Genomic DNA, 18,309 nt, shown 5'->3' with positions numbered 1-18,309 from the left:
GTGATCCTTGACACACTTGGAAGATATCTCAAGCATCATTCCCAATAAGTATCCCCCGCGTGTCCTGCATTTAAACGCGCGACTGCGAGCATTTAACAGAGAACAGAAGACAAAGAAGGAGATTCGTGAATGTCCGCGTAGCAAAACGTAACACGTTAAGGAAAGTCCCCGTTCAGGGGTCCACCGCAGCCACGATACAGAAAGCGATCGACTCTCTCCGTTAGAATAATGTACCGGCAATAAGTGGGGGAGATTTGCCGGAGGAGCGATGATTATCACCGCATACACGGGAGATAAGTGGAGCTATGGTACAGCGTGTAAGCTGGCTATCGGCATCGCACTGTCTAGCAGAAAATAAACGTTACGTTTAGATTGCGCGGCCATTTAGATTGCGCAGCAATACGCGTACTGTATTCGATTGATAAGAGCGTTGATCCGCGGGCCCTATTGGTGGCCGACCTTATAAATTCACCGGATAGTTAAAACGTAACACGAATCAGTCTTCGGTGTGCCAGCGGCTGTAGCTGGTCAGGGAACGGTAATTCAGACGCCCGACGGGACGCCAGAGCACCAGTGTCGAGGACTCACACGCGTAACCATGAATGACAGTGACAAGGAACTGAAGGAGATCGTTCTGCGTGATCTGGAACCTGTTCTGCGGCAGAGGCTCGGGGACAAGGTGATCGTCGAGAGTTACACCACCAAATCTCTGCTGCCGCCCGGCGAGAATTACGGCAGCACGATCCTGAGTGTCCACGTTGATTACAAGCATGGGCAGGCAGGGAAAAAGGAGGAGCTTAATCTGATCGCGAAGATGCTGCCACCGACGGAGTTCCAGAGACGCATCTTCAACAGTTCCCGCACTTTCATTAAAGAGATCTTCATGTACGAGACCGTGATGCCTGCGTACAATAAGTTGGAAATGGAATGCGGGCTGAGGAAGAACGAGATGTTCGATATCCTGCCCAAGTTTTACGGGTCGAGGCTGTCCATGCAGTCGGACCTCGAGTTCGATGACAATGCAGTCTTTCTTATGGAAAACTTGAAGGTGAAGGGTTACTACACTGGAAATAGAAGCATAGGTGGGTTTAAGTGCTTATATCCTCTCGCGGGGGACACGAGGTTCCAACTAATTTTAACCTTTTGACTGCGGCGCACTGTCGGAGAGAACCATCAATACAGACGGCGCGATATTCGCATATCAGTCGCTGCGACTGGTTGTTCACTGACTACCTACTGACCAAAACGGTACCCGGAGATTTGATACCATTCTTAGGGGCTAAAAAAAATAAATAATTGCAAATAAATTAAAAATATTCAGTTTTTCTTTCGTACATATTGATAGATTTGTGAGGATGTATATATGCGCCTTTCGTAGTGAAAGGGTTAATAAGGCCCAATTTTGATGCAGCATCGACTTTGAACGAGAAATACTCGCAAGATTATAAAGTGCCCGTTAATTTGGGCATTTCTTTAAATAGCTAAATTAATATACCCTTTTATCTATTAACTTATATTATAGCTACTTATTTAGAAGTTTTCCATCCACACCGATTTCAATGATTTTTGGATATGTTGTCGAGGACACGATACCGAACAACTTTTTTCTATACATGTTACCGCCGCTCGTCCTTCGTTTCCGAGATATTCGCGAAAAACTACTGCTACTACACAATGTATTCTGCCGCATACCTACCTACAGTACGCGTCTATGGCAGCGTATGCCCAGCACGGGACAGAACAAATGACGAAGCTGACCTTCGTTTCCGAGATATTTGCGAGAAACTTCTTTTGACTTATTCCGACGCAACGCATTCCACTTTCTAACTTGCCCCGGGTATTAGTATTGGTTGGAGCTAGATAAGTGCGGGGGGTTAGATGAGCTCGCGGGCGCGTAAAGCGTGATAGCGAGCCGATATGAGTCGGGGTGTTGACGGGCATCCGCAAGTTTCTGATTGAAATCTCTAAACTCACATCAGTTCGCTATCATGCTTTACGCGCCCCCGCACTAATCTAGCCCCAACCAATACTAATACCCGGGACAAGTTGGAAAGTGGAATGCGTTGCCTCGGAATAAGTCACAAGTAGTTTTTCGCAAATATCTCGGAAACGAAGGTCGTGCGGCGGTAACATGTATAGGAAGAAGTTGTTCAGAATCTTGATCTTGATAACATATCTAAAAATAAATGAAATCGGTGATGACGGAAAGCTTCTAAATAATTACCATATATTTCGTACCTCTATCAAACTAATATTAGATCTCATACCTATGCAGCAGCGTTTAATGCAATCCCCCCAGTGTCTTTAACGCCTGGATAGCAATGAAATCTTAACGAGTTCTTTCACTTTCCTCTTCCCGCTGAATCATGCCGCCGACCAGGCGTAACCAGTTCTGTCGACACATCGCGGTTTTAAATAAATCAAAATCGCGCTGTGATGGAAATTTCAACAGCCAAAACAAGATAAGGAGCCCTGGGGCGTAATTTAAATACCAATACACGTCTGGTTTCGACTGTTCTGCGTAGGTTACGACCTGGAGCACTCGGGGTTGGCCGTCAAGTCGTTGGCGAGATTCCACGCTTTAGGAATGGCCTTGAAGCAAAAGAAGCCCGGCATCTTCGAGATGTTCAAGATGCACGCGAGGTCCTTGCAGATAGACGGCGGCGCGATCGCTCTGCTGAGGTCGACGTTGGAGAAGATAAAGGAGGACCCTGAGATAAACATCTATTACGACCGGTGCCAGAAGATCCTGAACTCCGTGACGACGGGGGACCTTTGGGCGGACGCGCCGCGGGACCCGTGGGTGTCCATTATCCACTCGGACTTCTGGGTGAACAACGTGCTGTTCCATCGGGACGAGAGCGGAAAGATCGACGACGTGAAATTCGTCGACTTCCAGATGTATCTGTACAGCAGCTCGCTACGCGATCTGCTCTTCTATCTGTTCTCGAGCGTGCAGCTGGACGTCACGGACGACCAGGTCGAGGGCCTTATGGATCTCTATTACGAGACGCTGGTCCGCACGCTGAAGAACATGAAGTGCGACACGTCGGCGTTCACCAAAGAGGGGTACAGGGAGAAGATGTCCAAGGAAGCCTGCCGCGAGTTCATACACTTGTGCGTGATGGTTAAGATACTGACGATGGACGTTAAGGAGTCCGACTACAGTGTGGAAAAGATGCAGAACGTCGTGGCTAACTACGGCGGTAGCTCCACGTTCGTGGACCGTCTTCGCAGGATCGTGACCTACTTCTGTAAACACGATTGGATTTAAATACAATAAGAATCTTTCCACCTATTCCGAACATTTCATTTCGTTTCCGAACGAGCTGCAGTGGCACCCCGGACTTGCGTATTGATTGGTTACAGGGCGACTGAAGTAATATGGAAAAAAGTTTTTAATTATTGATTACAGTGGTAGATTTAGAGAGGGGGCGGGAGGAGCACGTGCCCCTTCCTCAAGGGAAAAATACTTATTTTAACTTAGCAATATGAGGGAAAATATGATAAATTGATACTAAAATAACACTTTTTCATTTAGCAGGAAAATTTCGGAAAGGTCCCTGGTTTATTTCTCAGACCTATGCCCGCCCCCCTCCCTCCAGAAAATCCCAAATCCGCCCCTGATTAATTATGAGAAATGACTGTACAGGCAAAGTTAAGCTTCGTTGTGACTCTTGTAGCTTGTACAGAAGTACATTAACGTGGCCCTTGTTTTCAACCTGCGATTTCATTTGCTCTCACCCCCTAATATGGTTCCATTTCATAAGAAAATAGTCCCTGAAAAGGATCATTGCAATCGGACAACAGAAAAGGGTGCCGAGCAGGCTTTAAAGTTTAGAATTCACCAATGGTTTGAATTTGAAGAATTTCTCAAAAATGACACGTTTAAATAAGGGCCACCGTAAGGTACATACTTACATAGGATTCGCATGTATGAGAATTTCATTTCCAGTAACTGATTCAATTTATATCTGTGTCTGATAAGTGGAAAGAACTATCAGTCGAAGATATTATCGAAGGAATTTTCGAATTTTATTGCCGTATCTCATCCTCCAAAGTGAGATACCATTTGCGTTTTGATTGAGAACAGGCACATGCTTTAAAAGCAATCCATCATTGGCGGAATGAAAATGTACGCTGCAGTTGAAGAATCAGTCACTTTTAAGTGGATTTCTATAAATAAAATTCTATAATTAATAGAAAAAATTGTGTTCTGTGGTATTTACTACGGGTTTTTATAAAGAAGTATTTTTATACAAATTTTGTAATGGTACAATGACCTTCGTATGTCGATAAGATAGAATAAACGATTTGATGATAATAATCTTTTAATTAAGGATTTCGGAAGCTTTGGGACGATTTTGTTTCAACAATTTTTTTGGGAGCAAAGTATCCCGTTCGATTTACTTATCGATGAATTTTATCTTAAGCAAATAGAACGGTATTTGCGATCTACGTGACTCGTGGATTTTTTCGGACGGATACAGATTGGAGCGATTTCGAAGATAAATCGAAAGTATCGTGTAATCTTAGTCTAAACTTTGTTGGTATGATATATTTGCTTCTAAGTATTATTTACGATAAACGTAGAATATGATCAATATATATTTCTGGAAATATACTCTTGGATTTGTTAATGGCGGCAGTGTCGATATATATATATATATATAATGTACTATTTTTATTTAGAACTGGTTAGAAATTGCAAAATTATCTGTACAGAAATTATGAGATCGAAAATATTATGCAATACTACGAAGACTGCAGCTAGAAACAATTATAATAATTCAGTACAGCATAATAAAGATAAGGTTGATACTAATCTTTCTTTATGGACTTCGTACTTTTAACATCAATACGGATAAGACCTAACATCTATCTTGGTCTGTGATCTTGTGTAAATGCTAAGCATACAATGCGGGGTGTCGCGGATCCCATTTTTAAGTCATATCCTACATTATCGACTCAGGAGAGGGGGGGGGGTTACAGCATTATAGGCGGTGCAAACGCAAACTAAATATTACAATCGGTAATTAAATGAACGACGAGTTCGGTATCTTTACCAAGTGATATAAAGTTTTAGAACATGATAGAAATATTTCTATACCTTGTTTGTGATAAAATGTTGGCATCAACAAAGTATATGATAGACGCAGTTTTCTTCGAAATTCTTAATAAAATTGCCTCAAAAAATTAAGGAAAAATTTGCGTAGCCTCCGCTTTTTTATAGCTGGACGAGTCGAGCCAGACCACAGACGAGGAATAGGATAGACCTATTAACCAATGCATTTTTCTGTCACCGGTTTGGGGGGTCCTAGAACCCCCTTACCATTTTTGTGTCACATGCAACGTTATCGATGAAGCCTCGAAACAGATTGTAACGCTACGCGTGGTAGGAACTAGAATTCAAGAAGTGTAAAATTAGGTCATTCGAAACCCGCGATTTACAAATGATTCTGTTAGCGTAACAAATTAAAAATTTCAGTGTTGGCGGTAAACTAATATTAGGGGCAAACGGAATCCAATTATTATTACTTCACTGGAATGATTAAACAGTGCATTAGAAACTTGTGGGAATATCAGTAACAGCGTGAATTTTTAATACTTTACTCCCTCCTTCCGGATGCCTAGGACTGGAATACTTATATTATATATATTAAAATTCGATCATCGATCACTTTTCAGTCGCAGAACCATTTATGTTAACAGTAAAAATGATTTTCGGGACTTTTATATATAAAAATAAATAATCCTTCAAACTCCTCTTGGCAAATTTCTCGACATTAAATTAAAATATCATACAGATCACAAACAAGTACGTTTATTGTGACTTAAAAGCACGCAGTTTAAGTTCGAGTAATTATCTTTCTATTATCATATATATATATAACAGAAATATAACGGTTATATTAGAAATTGAAATATAACTATAGAATAAGTGAAAAGTGAAATCGCAAGCAGTATCGTTTTATTGCGAGAGAGTTGCACTCGTCGCGTACTTACACAAATGTGTTTACGCAACAGTAGTGCGCGCTTGCGATGAAGCGTCAAGTTTCTTAGTGGTTCGGGCCACTTACTTTTTTTTTTAGTTTTTCTATATTTTTACAACAGTTTTTAACCGCATTTATCTGAAATCAAAGCTATCTAGAAACACGACCCTACGGCCGAAACAATGCATTTGCACGCGATGCCGAATTCTCATGGATTAACTCTGTTTATATGGATCCTATCTATCCTAACCTTATCAATCGGCGATGAAATTAAAACAGACCGTACTACGCCCACAACATCTGCACCGAGTACGAACATTACCAAAGCGTTCGCCGAAAGCGATCATCCAGCTTCGTCTTCAATAATTCAACCACTTTCTGAGTCTGTTCATTCCGCAAAAATATCGAACGTACGTAACAACCATTTCTCCGCCAATTAACCTGCACGCGACTAATTGGAGTCGTAAGATTTGATCTGTGATTTATGACGTGTGATCGTAACGATTTAGAGTGTTGCTCAATATGGAAAATAAATATTCCTAATAACCCATTCGCCTTAAGTCGTTTCAACAATGGCAGGTAAGTCCGAAGTAAACATCAATTTCAACGTAATTTCAGACGAATGTCGTTACCTCTTCGTTCGCCGGAGAAGGTGGTCCGATTTCGATTGCTCCTACCGCTCAACACGTGTCTTCTACTGCTTCCCATTTAGAGACCATTGCCGACAATCTGAACATAGAAGACAATTTATTAAAAGAGAACGATGATACTCAGAACGCAGCTAGAAGAATCAATACCGTGTCCAAGATTGTGCCAAGGAAAGGAGCGAATCAAGCATTAGATGTAAAAAAGGAAAGCTCTGATTACGTTGAAACAAAATCGTCGAACGATTCAAAGTCATTGGTTAAATCTCCTGTAATAGTAAACGGTAGTCACGACGATAAAGAGCATATCACTGTTGATTCGGGTAATTCAAAATTGAACGCTAACGACGAACGTATAAAGGATGGTGTAACCGCTGTAAATAATAGCTCACCTCATCTAAGTATATCGCGACAGAATGTATCGACGAGTACTACTGTAGTTACATCCACGATCAAGGAGCATAAAGCGAAGCCGACTGTAACAATAGCAGGACCTAATAGCGATAAACGACCATTTATATCGTCCATAAGATCGCACTTGGGAATGCCAAAGAAAATTGATTACGTGTTGCCAGTTATCATAACTGTTACAGCTTTACCAGTATTGGGTGCTATTATTTTTATGGTGTATAAACAAGGTAGAGATTGTTGGGATAAAAGGCACTACCGCAGGATGGACTTTCTTATCGACGGGATGTACAATGATTAATATCTGGGAATATCGTACTATGCAGCAACTTCGAACTGAACAATACTTTCACCCGCCGGATATTTTTCCAAGAATCTGATAGAATATTTTGCCATTATAGGATTGATCGATATACCGTACCAATTATATTCCGAATTATACTGTTTATAACTGTTTATTCCGCTGCAGCTTGCTCTGCATACAATATTCTTACTATGCTACTGCCTTATAATGAGATTTGTTCATTCGTATGCATTATGTAACCGTTTATACACAAAAATCAGCATTTATTTTCACTTGGAAACATGGATACTTATAGTTTTAGACGAACGATGTACGAAGAAGACAATATAGGAACAATAACAAATTAAATGATATAATTATAATGATAAAGATATTTTATGAATGTTACAAACGAGACTTCAACCTTTAGAGGGCCGGGATTTTTTCATTGAAATTGTAAATTTGATTTAATTAAAATTTATGCATATATTCCACCAAAGTAGCCGGCAAAGTATCCAAATTCTTAGGTGGCCACTATCGTGGCCAGCCCGGCCCTCTAAAGGGTACGAAAGGTGGATTAATTCCACGGTAAGCATTGTGCAATGTTTATTAAAATGCATAAAATTCTATCTGTATATATGTACATTGAGACAATTTTGAAATCGGGTTTCTTTAATTGCATAGTTTCATGCGAGAAAGATTTATGAGGAATTCGGCTTGGTTCGATCTGATGTTGAAAATTTTTAATTTAAAGAAAGTATTGTTTTTTTTTGTGATAAATTAAGGTAGACTATTTCGTTCATTTTTCTTGAATAAAATTTGTTAGCATTGACATCTCTGTAGGTATTCTTCTTCGCCAAAATTTCGTTGTATTTCTAAAACTTTGTAGAATTTACTTTTGTTATATTACGAACTGTAAGGTAGTATCTATATGACCAAAGAAAAATTTGATTTATGTAAAGCAATTTTTGTAATTACGTGTAATATTATTTTTACATCTCTACAATCTTAGTTTCCTTGTTAAAGAGGTTTATTTGCGTAAGATAATAATAATTGCCATGCAAAAGTTAAGTGAACATTGCCCCGTGTTCATATGATTATCGTACTGTTACAGATGTAAGCAATGATTTGTGCAATCACTCAGTGTAATAATATTTTTGCAATTGTTATCCGTACATACAGAGGAGATTCTACGATCCTCCTTTGTTGTATAATGTTCTTGAAGTTTGTATTTTGTCAAAATGTGATAAAGCAATAACAGCTATTTTTATATATGTATGTAAAAAAAAAAACATTCGTATTGTTATAAAATATAAATACTTGTAACTCGAGTTGTTTGATTATTTTACACATTAAACGATATGTGCTGTATAAAAAGAAACATATTGTACTTGATTTTTAAGTTTCATTACGAAGATTCTATTAATAAAGGGGCGTGTGGACATTTTTCATTAATTCATTTTTTATGGTCAAGGATTCTGTAAGGACTCTGTACACGTTCACATAATTTTTTTTCATGAAAGTTAATTACTTTGCAGAGTTAAAAATTAAATTTTACTGCTCCTTAGTGTCTGCTTTCAATTTGCTCTTATTCTCAACAATTTAATGTTACATACATGTAATATTAACTAAATGAATACAAAATTATATAGGCGACTAAAAAATATTAGACCTAACCTATGACATATATTATTCATAAATTATAAATTTCTCCTTTAACAGAGGAAATGTTAAATAAAATTATTCGGGTCACTTTTTGTACTTTATTCGTTTTAAGTATAATAATGACGTATTTTTCACCAACTTATCAGCTGGAAGGTAATTTTGAATAATCCGAGTACATAGGAATGAATTATAGTTTCTTTGATTTATAAATAGATTCTAATACTCTTCCGAACGTGTCCCTGACAAATGACACAGAATTATTGCATATATCAGGAGAATTATTCAATAAATCATCTCATGAGTTGTATAAACATCTGTGTATAAGATACCAAGGACAAGCAACTTCAAAGAATTTTACTGATAATGCCCCCAAAAGGTTCTTCATTTCTTAAAATCTATTTAATTTATCAACGTACTCTTTATCTAATAGAATTTCATAACTACAGGTTATTAAACATCTCATCCAATGCTTTCTGGACAGTAACAACAAGATCTCTTATAAAGTTATTTGATAATTACGAATTTGATACTTACCAGACAGAAGTTGTGACAAAAGAGGAGGATATAGAAGAGAATGAATTTATTAATAACTTAATGAGATCGGACGTAATGTTACATGTTATGCAGTTCTTATCCGCGAAACATTTTTTCGCAAACGATTTGCAAATCCATAAAGACATTTTGAAGGAAATTTGGTTTCATCCTTACTCTAGAGGCAAAGGAATAAATAGTAGCTCCGGATTTGAACACGTATTCATAGGGGAGAGAAAGCCACGTAAAGGTATCATAGGACTCCACAATTGGATTTTCTTTTCCCTCGGAGAACTATCGAATAAAATCAATTATTTCGGATTTTCCAAGAACAAAGAATTTGCTGATGTAAGTGGAAGCATGAACGTAGAGCAAGGATAATCTTTAATTTTTACAATATTTTCAGAGAGCTGCCGTTTTAGAAGCATGTTTCACTTACAATGGAAAACGTAAACGATCAACTATGTTAATTGGAACGATGCCGGAATTAGAAATAGCCCTCTATACGCTTTGCTTCTTTACAAGACCGAACAGAAACTGCAAAATCTCTTTTGACGGATTCAGATTTGCTGTTCAAACGTACGTATTACGAAACAGAGATAAAAAACACGTTGCAACTGCCTTTCCCGTTATATAAGAGCCCCGAATGAAATGGAGCACTAGAAATTGCGAAAGTAGAATATTTTATTTAATCCAATATAATTTTTTATATAACAGTTTAATATAATGATAAAATACTGTACGTGCTTCTAATGGAAATAAATGAGAATGTGTAAAAGTTTTGAAGTTTAAACTTTTTTAAGTTAAATCAATTACATCATTTTGTTTATCCCGAGTAGCAGAGGTTTGTGTTTTACTACTCTCTCTTTTCTTCTTTGGCATAATATTTGTAATCTTACTACCATTACTCTCATTTAAAGTGTTTCTATCGTCACTTGATATTCTAGATCGTTTGGGAGCCATTGAGGTATCATTAGATGAGCTACAGTTTGAAAGATTCATATCAGAATTAATCGAGTCATTTTCTATGTGCAAAACAGCTGTTTTATCTTCAATGTTTCTAGTATCGCACACGGATATCTATAAAGTAAATATTAACATTATTAACTCCTACTTTTAGTAAGCTTTTAATTTAAACTTCAATCCGAATGTAATGTTATACTTTTTTCTTTTTTCGTTTAGTAGGCGTAGAACTTTTACTCGAGGCTTCTTGATTATTATGCTCTCTTTTCGATATCTTCTCGCGAGGACTCTTTTTACTAACATTATTCTTAGTTTCCGATTTTTCCAGATCCGATGTGTTATTGAATTTTTCATTAATACCAAGTATTTCTTCTAATTCGTCAACTCTTTGCTGCAAAGACATGCTTTTGCTTTCTGAAAGTGCTACTTTCTCTTCTAACTCCCTATAAGAATAGTCCGTATTATTTAATCGAACTGTAGATTTGTTAATTTTTGGTACGCGAGCAGTTGTATATCTTACATTCGTTCTTCCAACATGGAATCACATTTTGCTTTAACTTTAGTGACTTCCTCCTGAAGACTTTTAATAGTCATGCTTGACTGCTTCCTCTTCCCCAGAATTTCAATTAATTCCCTGTAGATCGTGCAAGCAATATTCTTTGATTAATAGCTTTGTACAGGTATGTGAACATCGATAGGGCTTATTAATGATTTTGAAAGCACTTCATTCTACGATACTTACTTCTTCATAACAGAAATGTATTTAATGAGTATTTCTGGATCTCTACTGTTCCCGACCATTTTGCTAACGTCACTAATAGGACCACGTAACAACGTTTCTATCCTGAAACAGGTAACGAATAGATAAAACGCGAGTAATAACGAATAATCATTCAATGCACAGGAATTACATACGGCTTCATCTTCTCGACCCTATGTTTTAACTGATCAAGCTCCTTTTTCAGATTATCGTGGTACTTTGTGTGCTCTCTCAGTTCGTGTATCACACAATTCTGTTTGCCGATCTCGGTTTCAACTTTACGGACTTCTTGTCTGAGGCCAACGTTCTGTTTCTCCAGAGTAAGATTTTTCGACCTAGAATGCTGTATATCCTTCTCCTTCAGCAAGATCTTAAACTTTAAATTATCGATTCTTTCCTGTAGAGTAGATGTATGGGGCTCGACCCGTTCGTTATTCGAAAATGTGAAGTACAGCCTATGAATTCTATTCTGCGTTACTTTCTCCCTGCATTGCGGGCAGCTTTTCGATCTGAGTACAAGAAATTATTAGAATTATTGTTACAGAGCAAATAGACATCAATTGTTATACTAATGTGCAGTGCAAGTTACAATGATGTCACGTCGCAATGTTCCCTGATTCGTCTGCAAAAGTTCTGTTTACCTTTCAAGCCACTGATTCAGACAATTGTAATGAAACACATGTGAACACCGAGTGTAAAATATGTTATCTGTTTGCACTAATTGATCCTTACATATAGAGCATACGACGTTCATTTTGAATTCGTCGAAAGATCATATATAATAGCTTATAGGAATTCTGTTACACGCGGATTTGTAATGGACATGTTACTGTCATTCACACAAATTTAAATGTCCGTGCCATTTGCTCTTGCCCCCCAAAAACCGTCTAAAAATCAGCAGCGCATAATTGGGGCTGTTACATTCCAGTTGAAGGTAGCTTAAGGTTTAGAGCAGGTTATACATGCGCGATAGTGTTGCTCGGGGATGTGATAGGTGCAATTTAAATTATTCCCTAGATAATACTATAAGAGCTATACTTTTCCGAACAACAATTACAGAAACTTGCTCTTAGAGTGCTAATAAAGTATATGCAAGACTAATTACACATTAAACAACCAACTAATGCCATATAATCTGCAAATTAACGTTCGCATCTTAATTTCGAAAGCATGAACAGTGTGCAAAAATTTTGCGCAGATTCGCTTGGATTCGTCCTACATTTACAGTATGGCCAATTTAAAATTCTGACACGGGGAGAATACTACTTTCTGATAACCACTGGAGCCATATGACATCAATATTTGTTGTCGCTTGCAGCGGAGAAATAAATATATGATCGTGACGTTTAATTACGTCGGTAAAAGTTTAAAAAATTTGTAGCTGCGCGATTCTTTAGAAGAGTAACAAAAGTGTTCTGTGTCACTTGGTTCTTGTTTGTTCACAGAATATCAAGATTAAGAGTCGACAACAGGTGTTGCTCGGAGTTACCGCCAGTTAGCACGAAAGGGGTAGGAAGCTTTGCAATGTTGGTCTAGGGAATTTTCTACGGTTTCTCCTTTAGTTGTTGGTCAGTGCCGTAGCCGAAGAATCGATTTGGCCAGCAATTTCAGCTGCTCGAAAGTTTGCGAACAAGGAACCAGTTACCAGTGGTACCTTCTCGAAAGAACGTCTCTCGTAAAAACACTAGCCAGTACCGGAGGATTGCCGTTATACATGTGAGTGCGCGAATTAGCAACGAGTTTTTTCAGCAGCTGTTTGCCACCGTTAAACTGTCACGGCGGTATGCTTGGACACCGGCGATCACGTGAATGAAACGAGGAAGCTCAGCTTTTTAGGTGGGTGTCCATGTGGCCACCGTTTCTACAAGGGGCGTGCCGAATTTCCAAAACCGGGATACAATTTGAATCAGATGCGTTTCGCGTTTCTCGCCTCTGACATTCTGCGCGTTCCATTCCCCTCTGCGAGTTTGCACCTGGGTCGGTTGAATCGTAGCACTGTCTATTTGGGTAGAAACATTTTCAGGTGCATAGAATGTCAGCCATTCGTTGATTAAACGATTGTTGCGTGACAGTACGCACATCTCGTGAGAAAGGTTCGGGAAGCTTTCGTTCTGGGTGTCGACCATTGGTCGACCATTTCTGTCAAATGGTAACGTTGCACGCAATTTGTATTATTGATGGTTATTTCTTTCAAATATTTCGTTGAGATGTAAATTTGTATATTGACGAGTATCGGGATCGTGGTGATTTTGGTACGCGTCAAGTACCTTTTATGGATCTTGCGACGTTCGAAATTGATTAGGTTTAAGTTTATGTGTTCTTTGTGATTGATGGCATTCATCTTGTTTAAAGTATCATACTCTATTATCGTAAATTCTTAGATATTCGACAGTGTAGACTGTAGATCTAGCTTCAATTACGAGCTATTATTGACATTGCGAATTTGCAATTCGAATGTTTGATCGAACAGTTTCAACGATTGCCTCGTTTAATTTTTTGCATTACATCACCCTTGGTGCGTTTAATGTTCGGAGAATTTTCCTTCGTTAGGGAAATGTGCTTAAAATTTGTGCGGCGAAAGCTTAGATGCGCAGAGTGGGGCGTTTTCGAGCGGCATTCAAGCGTCGTTAATTATCCAGGGATGTCGAAATAAACATGTAAATTGATGTAAGGTTGCGTAATATTTCTCAGTGCTTGCTGCACTCGATTCAAGTCTCGATTCGTTGCGAACGATTGTGAACCTCTTTCTACGCTAAAATTGCAATTCTGTGTTTGCATCGGTGCAAGAAATGTACCGGTTTCGCGGTCATTTTTGACGTATCGAATTACTCCGAAGTTCGCCGAACTTTTACGAAGCAGTAAGATGGAACCCGAGGTCCTAATTGGTCACGAATTTAAATAAATTCAAGTGGAAGAAATTGGAGCATTAGATCATTTAATCACGAAAAATATTTCGCAAAATTATCACAGACATAGTATATTCATCTCTTTTCAACCCTTTCGTAGCAGTCTCTTGTATATATGCATTAATTATCAAATTCCATCGTTGCTTCACAGTCGCGCGTAGAAAAAGTCGTCAATACTTTCACGTCGTTTATTTCGTTATTGTCATTTTTTCCATACACCTGTCTGTTCCCCTCAAAATTATGACACAACCTATACCGTGCACTAGCAGGCATTTGTAAAATTCCAAACTGTTTAAAATTCTAAAAAACATTTCCCACACAACAATTTTATTAAAACCTTCCCCTCCGATTTTCGCTAACTTTCTTTCGTACGTTGAAGTTTGTACAAAATCCCCTACTACATCCGACTCGTACACAATCCGAACGCAATTAAAACCCAGCATAGATGTGATCTAAACTCGATTCTAAACAACAGAATAAAAACAAGAGAGCCCAAAGTGATTACACAAAAGAGCCTAATTGCCGTTATTACCGCAGTCTATCGCCTCGAAATAGTAATTCGAAGTAATTACGCGACGTCGTTATCGATGGTACGCTCGATGAATTGATAAGGACCTCTGGTACCATTACCAGACAGTTCGCGGGGATCGTGCGTCATTTAATTGCAGAATGGAAAACGCTTCTGAAATACGCGTTGCGCAACGTCGCGTCTCGTGTCGCGAAAGTAACCGCGAAAAATGCCCCCTTATCTCGGCACACTGAAAATAGACTAATTTCGAGCGATGACGCCGCCTCCAGTTCCCGTCCACGCGTTTTCGATTTTTACCAGCAGTCTCCGTCACGGTCACGGCGACGGTGCCTCGGTTATTGTTCCTCGGCGGCTCGACGCCGATGGCCTCGCCGCCGTCATTCGCACGTCAGCCTGGAAGTGTCCTTCCTTCTCTCGCCCGCGGAGAGCGGGACACCGGCCGCGTGCGCGACGCGTGCCAATTTTCTTCGTTACCCTCGAGCTCGTTATATTAGCTAACACCAGCACGTGATGATAACGTGACGATAACACTTGTTTCTTCTCCCCTCCCCCGGGAAACTGGCGCGGCGGCGGTACTCCAGCGGGGACGACACCCGGATTTCTGTGCTCCGCGATCGGCTAAATTGTTTTCATCTTTTTACGAGCGTAATTTAGGAGCAAAAAATGTGCCGCTTAATGGGACCATTCTAACGTCGTTTCGTCGCGATTGCGGATGTAATTACATCGTCGTTAAAACGTCGGTTGGGTGGAGCAAGGCGGGGGAGGGGGAACAAAAAAAAGAAAAAAAAAGAGGAGAATCTGTTCCGCGAGATTTGCTCGTGGTTTCGTAATTAGCACGCGGTGGATCTTGATAAACATCCTCGCGCCCGTGCCCATCTTGTCACCGCAGATTACCCGTCGAAATAAATTGGGGTGACGATTGCGTCGCCCGATAAACCCCCGCGCGATTCTCCCGCGGAGCCCGGCCGCATTGAGATTATCGCGGCGCTGGCGATAAAGCGATATTAACTCGACGGGAAAGTAAATATTTTTCCCCTGCCTCGCGGTGAGTGGTGGTCGCGCGGTTTCTCGGAACTTGGGTTAAAGAACAATCCCCCCGAGGAATTTGGAAGTTGCTCCGATTGGGCAGGATAGGAGATAGGAGCCGCGCGAGTATAGAGAAAACGGTATCGCGGTTACGCGAGCGACGGGACACGTGGAGTTCAATCCGGAGCTGTAATTACTCGAATATTCGTTGCAGAACCAGTTCAAACTTCTCAAGCTTCCTCGAATACTGTTCACTGGGATCGGCTTGCTTGGATGGACCTTCTACTTCATTTTTGTTTGCGATACGGAGAGCAATCATTCTTGTTTTGGAAGAAGAAGTATAATTGTCGAACGGATCGTTGAATTGAATATCGAAGATGGATTTTAGGGTCATTAAGCTTTTGTACACAGGGGGTTACAGAAGTCAGTTAACCGAATATTTTCAAGTAGAGTTTCTAATTTCCTTTCTTTTGAGGATATCTTAATGATTGTGCTCTCAGCATTGGGGGCAAGTTTAAGGTGTATCGATGAATGTAAATTGATTCGATAATCAAGCGGAATAAAGAAAAAATGCAAGCATGAGTAAATCTAGACATATGGATTGGGGATTTAGTAAAACGAGTTCGTTGAAAGATTTATGGTCGCTTTTAAGTGGCAAATTACTTTTTTTGTATTCCTGTATGTTCTGCTTATTAAGGGGTGGATTCTCGTGTAACAGCCCCCGGAAGTGATGAATTTTTGCTGTGTATATGTAGTTGTGTCGTCTTAAGCGCAGTTGGAAAGCACCTTTATGTACTTGCAGCTAATTTTGATTTCACATCTTTTCTTTATATTCTAATTATTATTATCTTCTATTCTCTTGTGATTGATTTGATTTCATGTACTTGGCGTAATTTTCTTTACTTTTTTTAACTTATTTTATAGGGTCTGGTTTACCTCCCTCTGGGAGGGAAACGCGGGCGGAGAGCGGCGCATTTCTATGCTCCAGCTGACCTTAAACATTGCATTTACCTCGGCGGAGGAGCGTCGCGGTGGAACAATTCGATGCAGCGCGTTGTCGCCGCGATACCGAGCCGGAAGCTCGTACATTTTGCTCGAGGACAGTGTGTCAAAGCTCCTCGATTTCGTACCGCGCGTTTCCGCGTGCGATCGCCTGCGGTACGGCCAGGCCACCGTTGCGTAACCGCCCCCATTAATGATCGCCCGTTTCGACTTTGATCGTTGCGAGAGGCAGAGCTACAAGAAGTGTGAGGAATAGATTAGCGAGGCCCCGGGGAACGAGGGGCAGGGAAAACTTTACGCCCTGTAACGGTCACTCGCGTGTTAGGAAACTCGAGTGCGTGATTAATGTAAGGGGTGACCCATGAATGTTGATATGTACCTACTAGGAATAGTCCGTGAAGTTGACTTTTAGTTTTTTTTTTACATTGGAGATCGGGGGAGATCACTGATTCAGGATTAATATTGTGTGGCGATGGAGATTGGGTAATACTTGACGTAGAATATTTTTCCAGCCGAGACGGTTTCAGTTCTTAGCTCGCTGTAAGAGTTGGGATTAGCTTAAAGGGGTTTTAGAGAAGCGACGGGGAAATGTTTAGAGAATTGTTCTTCTGTGGGTGAATCAAGGACCTTTACCTGGCACCTTACCTACCCACAAACTATCCACACTCCTACACCCCTAAGACTTTAATATTCATATTCACCCTACACTCTTCACTACCCTCCTCGTATTTCTCCCTCCATTATGCATTAGCCATTAGCCACCTACAATATACCATCCTTTCACCTCCATGCAGGGTTGCCAACCGTACTATAATATATAGTATTGTACTATATTTTTGTCCAGTGTACTATACGCTGTTAGAAAAATATATAGTACGCAAAAATACTATATTTCCGACACATCCATAAAATTCTACAATTTTTACTTATTTCGTTATTTTATGGCAACATCAAAACTTTAAGTTGCGAAATTAAACTTTAACAGAGAGGATGTTTTCTGTAATGAATATGTAGTGGCGGGAGGACAGAAACAGAGCCACTCTCATAAAAAATGTTAATTTGGACGTTCAGTGCGATCAAAACTTTAACATATTTGTTAAAGACAATTAATTAATTAATAACGCATAATGCCCAAAAAATATTACATTTATTTTAATGTAGTTTTATTTTCTACCACTTTCCTCTGAAAAGTACAATATTCCTTCACGATGTATCATATTTTTTATCACATTTGGCCGTGAAGTACTATATTTCCCGGAAAAAAAGTTGGCATCCTAGCTCCAAGCAACAATATCATCCACAGTGGTGTTCGCAAGAAAGCTAAAAACTCATCTTGTAACCCGTCCGCATAACAACCTAACTACCACGCTTCCCTGTTATATTAGTATCACCGTCCTATTCTGGGCAACCCCCCAATCTACGCGATACAAAAACCCCTGTTTTCCTGAACCCGTTCCCCTGTTGTTCGCTGCCGAGAATCTTGTTACGGGGATGGTGCTCGCGGGCCGCATGCCACGCGAGCAATCTCTGTCGGCCAATCGAGGGGGTGGTGGTGGGTACCCCGGCGCATCCGCTCCCCATACGATCGCCGCGTGGAGA

The 18,309-nt window shown here is 39.8% G+C and overlaps 5 protein-coding genes across 10 annotated transcripts in view; 4 read left to right on the top strand and 1 right to left on the bottom strand.

Annotated features, from left to right (window-relative positions):
• Positions 1-191: 191 nt before the first annotated feature.
• LOC143367182 (uncharacterized) lies at positions 192-3,298 on the top strand. Its single transcript, XM_076808805.1, has 2 exons — positions 192-1,082; positions 2,526-3,298. Exons 1-2 carry the CDS (start codon positions 599-601, stop codon positions 3,272-3,274), a joined length of 1,233 nt encoding a protein of 410 aa, XP_076664920.1. The 5' UTR covers positions 192-598; the 3' UTR covers positions 3,275-3,298.
• Positions 3,299-5,974: 2,676 nt separating this feature from the next.
• Positions 5,975-8,659, top strand: LOC143367185 (uncharacterized). Its single transcript, XM_076808808.1, has 2 exons — positions 5,975-6,403; positions 6,612-8,659. The coding sequence occupies exons 1-2, from the start codon at positions 6,176-6,178 to the stop codon at positions 7,344-7,346; spliced, it is 963 nt and encodes a 320-aa protein (XP_076664923.1). The 5' UTR covers positions 5,975-6,175; the 3' UTR covers positions 7,347-8,659.
• A 352-nt stretch (positions 8,660-9,011) lies between these two features.
• Positions 9,012-10,161, top strand: LOC143367186 (endoribonuclease Arlr). Its single transcript, XM_076808809.1, has 4 exons — positions 9,012-9,146; positions 9,207-9,369; positions 9,440-9,872; positions 9,931-10,161. The coding sequence occupies exons 1-4, from the start codon at positions 9,056-9,058 to the stop codon at positions 10,159-10,161; spliced, it is 918 nt and encodes a 305-aa protein (XP_076664924.1). The 5' UTR covers positions 9,012-9,055.
• Positions 10,162-10,190: 29 nt separating this feature from the next.
• LOC143367180 (E3 ubiquitin-protein ligase trul-1) lies at positions 10,191-16,931 on the bottom strand. 2 transcript variants are annotated; one of them, XM_076808803.1, is made up of 6 exons: positions 16,720-16,931; positions 11,403-11,756; positions 11,230-11,331; positions 11,008-11,121; positions 10,687-10,930; positions 10,191-10,604 (listed from the first exon to the last, which is right to left on the bottom strand). In XM_076808803.1, exons 1-6 carry the CDS (start codon positions 16,899-16,901, stop codon positions 10,323-10,325), a joined length of 1,278 nt encoding a protein of 425 aa, XP_076664918.1. In that variant the 5' UTR covers positions 16,902-16,931; the 3' UTR covers positions 10,191-10,322. The 2 variants fall into 2 exon arrangements, with proteins under 2 accessions (XP_076664918.1, XP_076664919.1); XM_076808804.1 differs by lacking the exon at positions 16,720-16,931 and adding an exon at positions 11,889-13,009.
• Tps1 (Trehalose-6-phosphate synthase 1) overlaps positions 12,945-18,309 on the top strand; it is a 48,638-nt gene continuing 43,273 nt past the window's right edge. For 3 of the 5 annotated variants that reach the window (XM_076808756.1, XM_076808755.1, XM_076808760.1), the window contains exon 1: positions 16,071-16,131. In XM_076808756.1, the coding sequence (XP_076664871.1) occupies positions 16,086-16,131 (46 nt within the window). In that variant the 5' untranslated portion in view covers positions 16,071-16,085. Of the gene's footprint in view, positions 12,964-13,064; positions 13,084-16,070; positions 16,132-18,309 lie in introns of those variants that run through there. The other 2 variants (XM_076808759.1, XM_076808758.1) reach the window with 2 other exon arrangements.

This window comes from Andrena cerasifolii, chromosome 3, assembly GCF_050908995.1.
Source record: "Andrena cerasifolii isolate SP2316 chromosome 3, iyAndCera1_principal, whole genome shotgun sequence".
NCBI classification, from domain to species: domain Eukaryota; kingdom Metazoa; phylum Arthropoda; class Insecta; order Hymenoptera; family Andrenidae; genus Andrena; species Andrena cerasifolii.
This window is presented reverse-complemented; position numbering and strand designations above follow the sequence as displayed.

Excerpts from the sequence above, each read along its gene's own strand:
- LOC143367182 (XM_076808805.1), top strand. The coding sequence starts at position 599 with ATGAATGACAGTGACAAGGAACTGAAGGAGATCGTTCTGCGTGATCTG. Across the intron at positions 1,083-2,525 it reads CACTGGAAATAGAAGCATAG|GTTACGACCTGGAGCACTCG; the intron begins GTGGGTTTAAGT and ends TGTTCTGCGTAG.
- LOC143367185 (XM_076808808.1), top strand. The coding sequence starts at position 6,176 with ATGCATTTGCACGCGATGCCGAATTCTCATGGATTAACTCTGTTTATA. Across the intron at positions 6,404-6,611 it reads ATTCCGCAAAAATATCGAAC|ACGAATGTCGTTACCTCTTC; the intron begins GTACGTAACAAC and ends ACGTAATTTCAG.
- LOC143367186 (XM_076808809.1), top strand. The coding sequence starts at position 9,056 with ATGTTAAATAAAATTATTCGGGTCACTTTTTGTACTTTATTCGTTTTA. Across the intron at positions 9,147-9,206 it reads ACCAACTTATCAGCTGGAAG|ATTCTAATACTCTTCCGAAC; the intron begins GTAATTTTGAAT and ends ATTTATAAATAG. Across the intron at positions 9,370-9,439 it reads ACTGATAATGCCCCCAAAAG|GTTATTAAACATCTCATCCA; the intron begins GTTCTTCATTTC and ends TCATAACTACAG.
- LOC143367180 (XM_076808803.1), bottom strand. The coding sequence starts at position 16,901 with ATGGGGGCGGTTACGCAACGGTGGCCTGGCCGTACCGCAGGCGATCGC. Across the intron at positions 10,931-11,007 it reads TCCATGTTGGAAGAACGAAT|GGAGTTAGAAGAGAAAGTAG; the intron begins GTAAGATATACA and ends CTATTCTTATAG. Across the intron at positions 10,605-10,686 it reads CTAAACGAAAAAAGAAAAAA|ATATCCGTGTGCGATACTAG; the intron begins GTATAACATTAC and ends TTTACTTTATAG.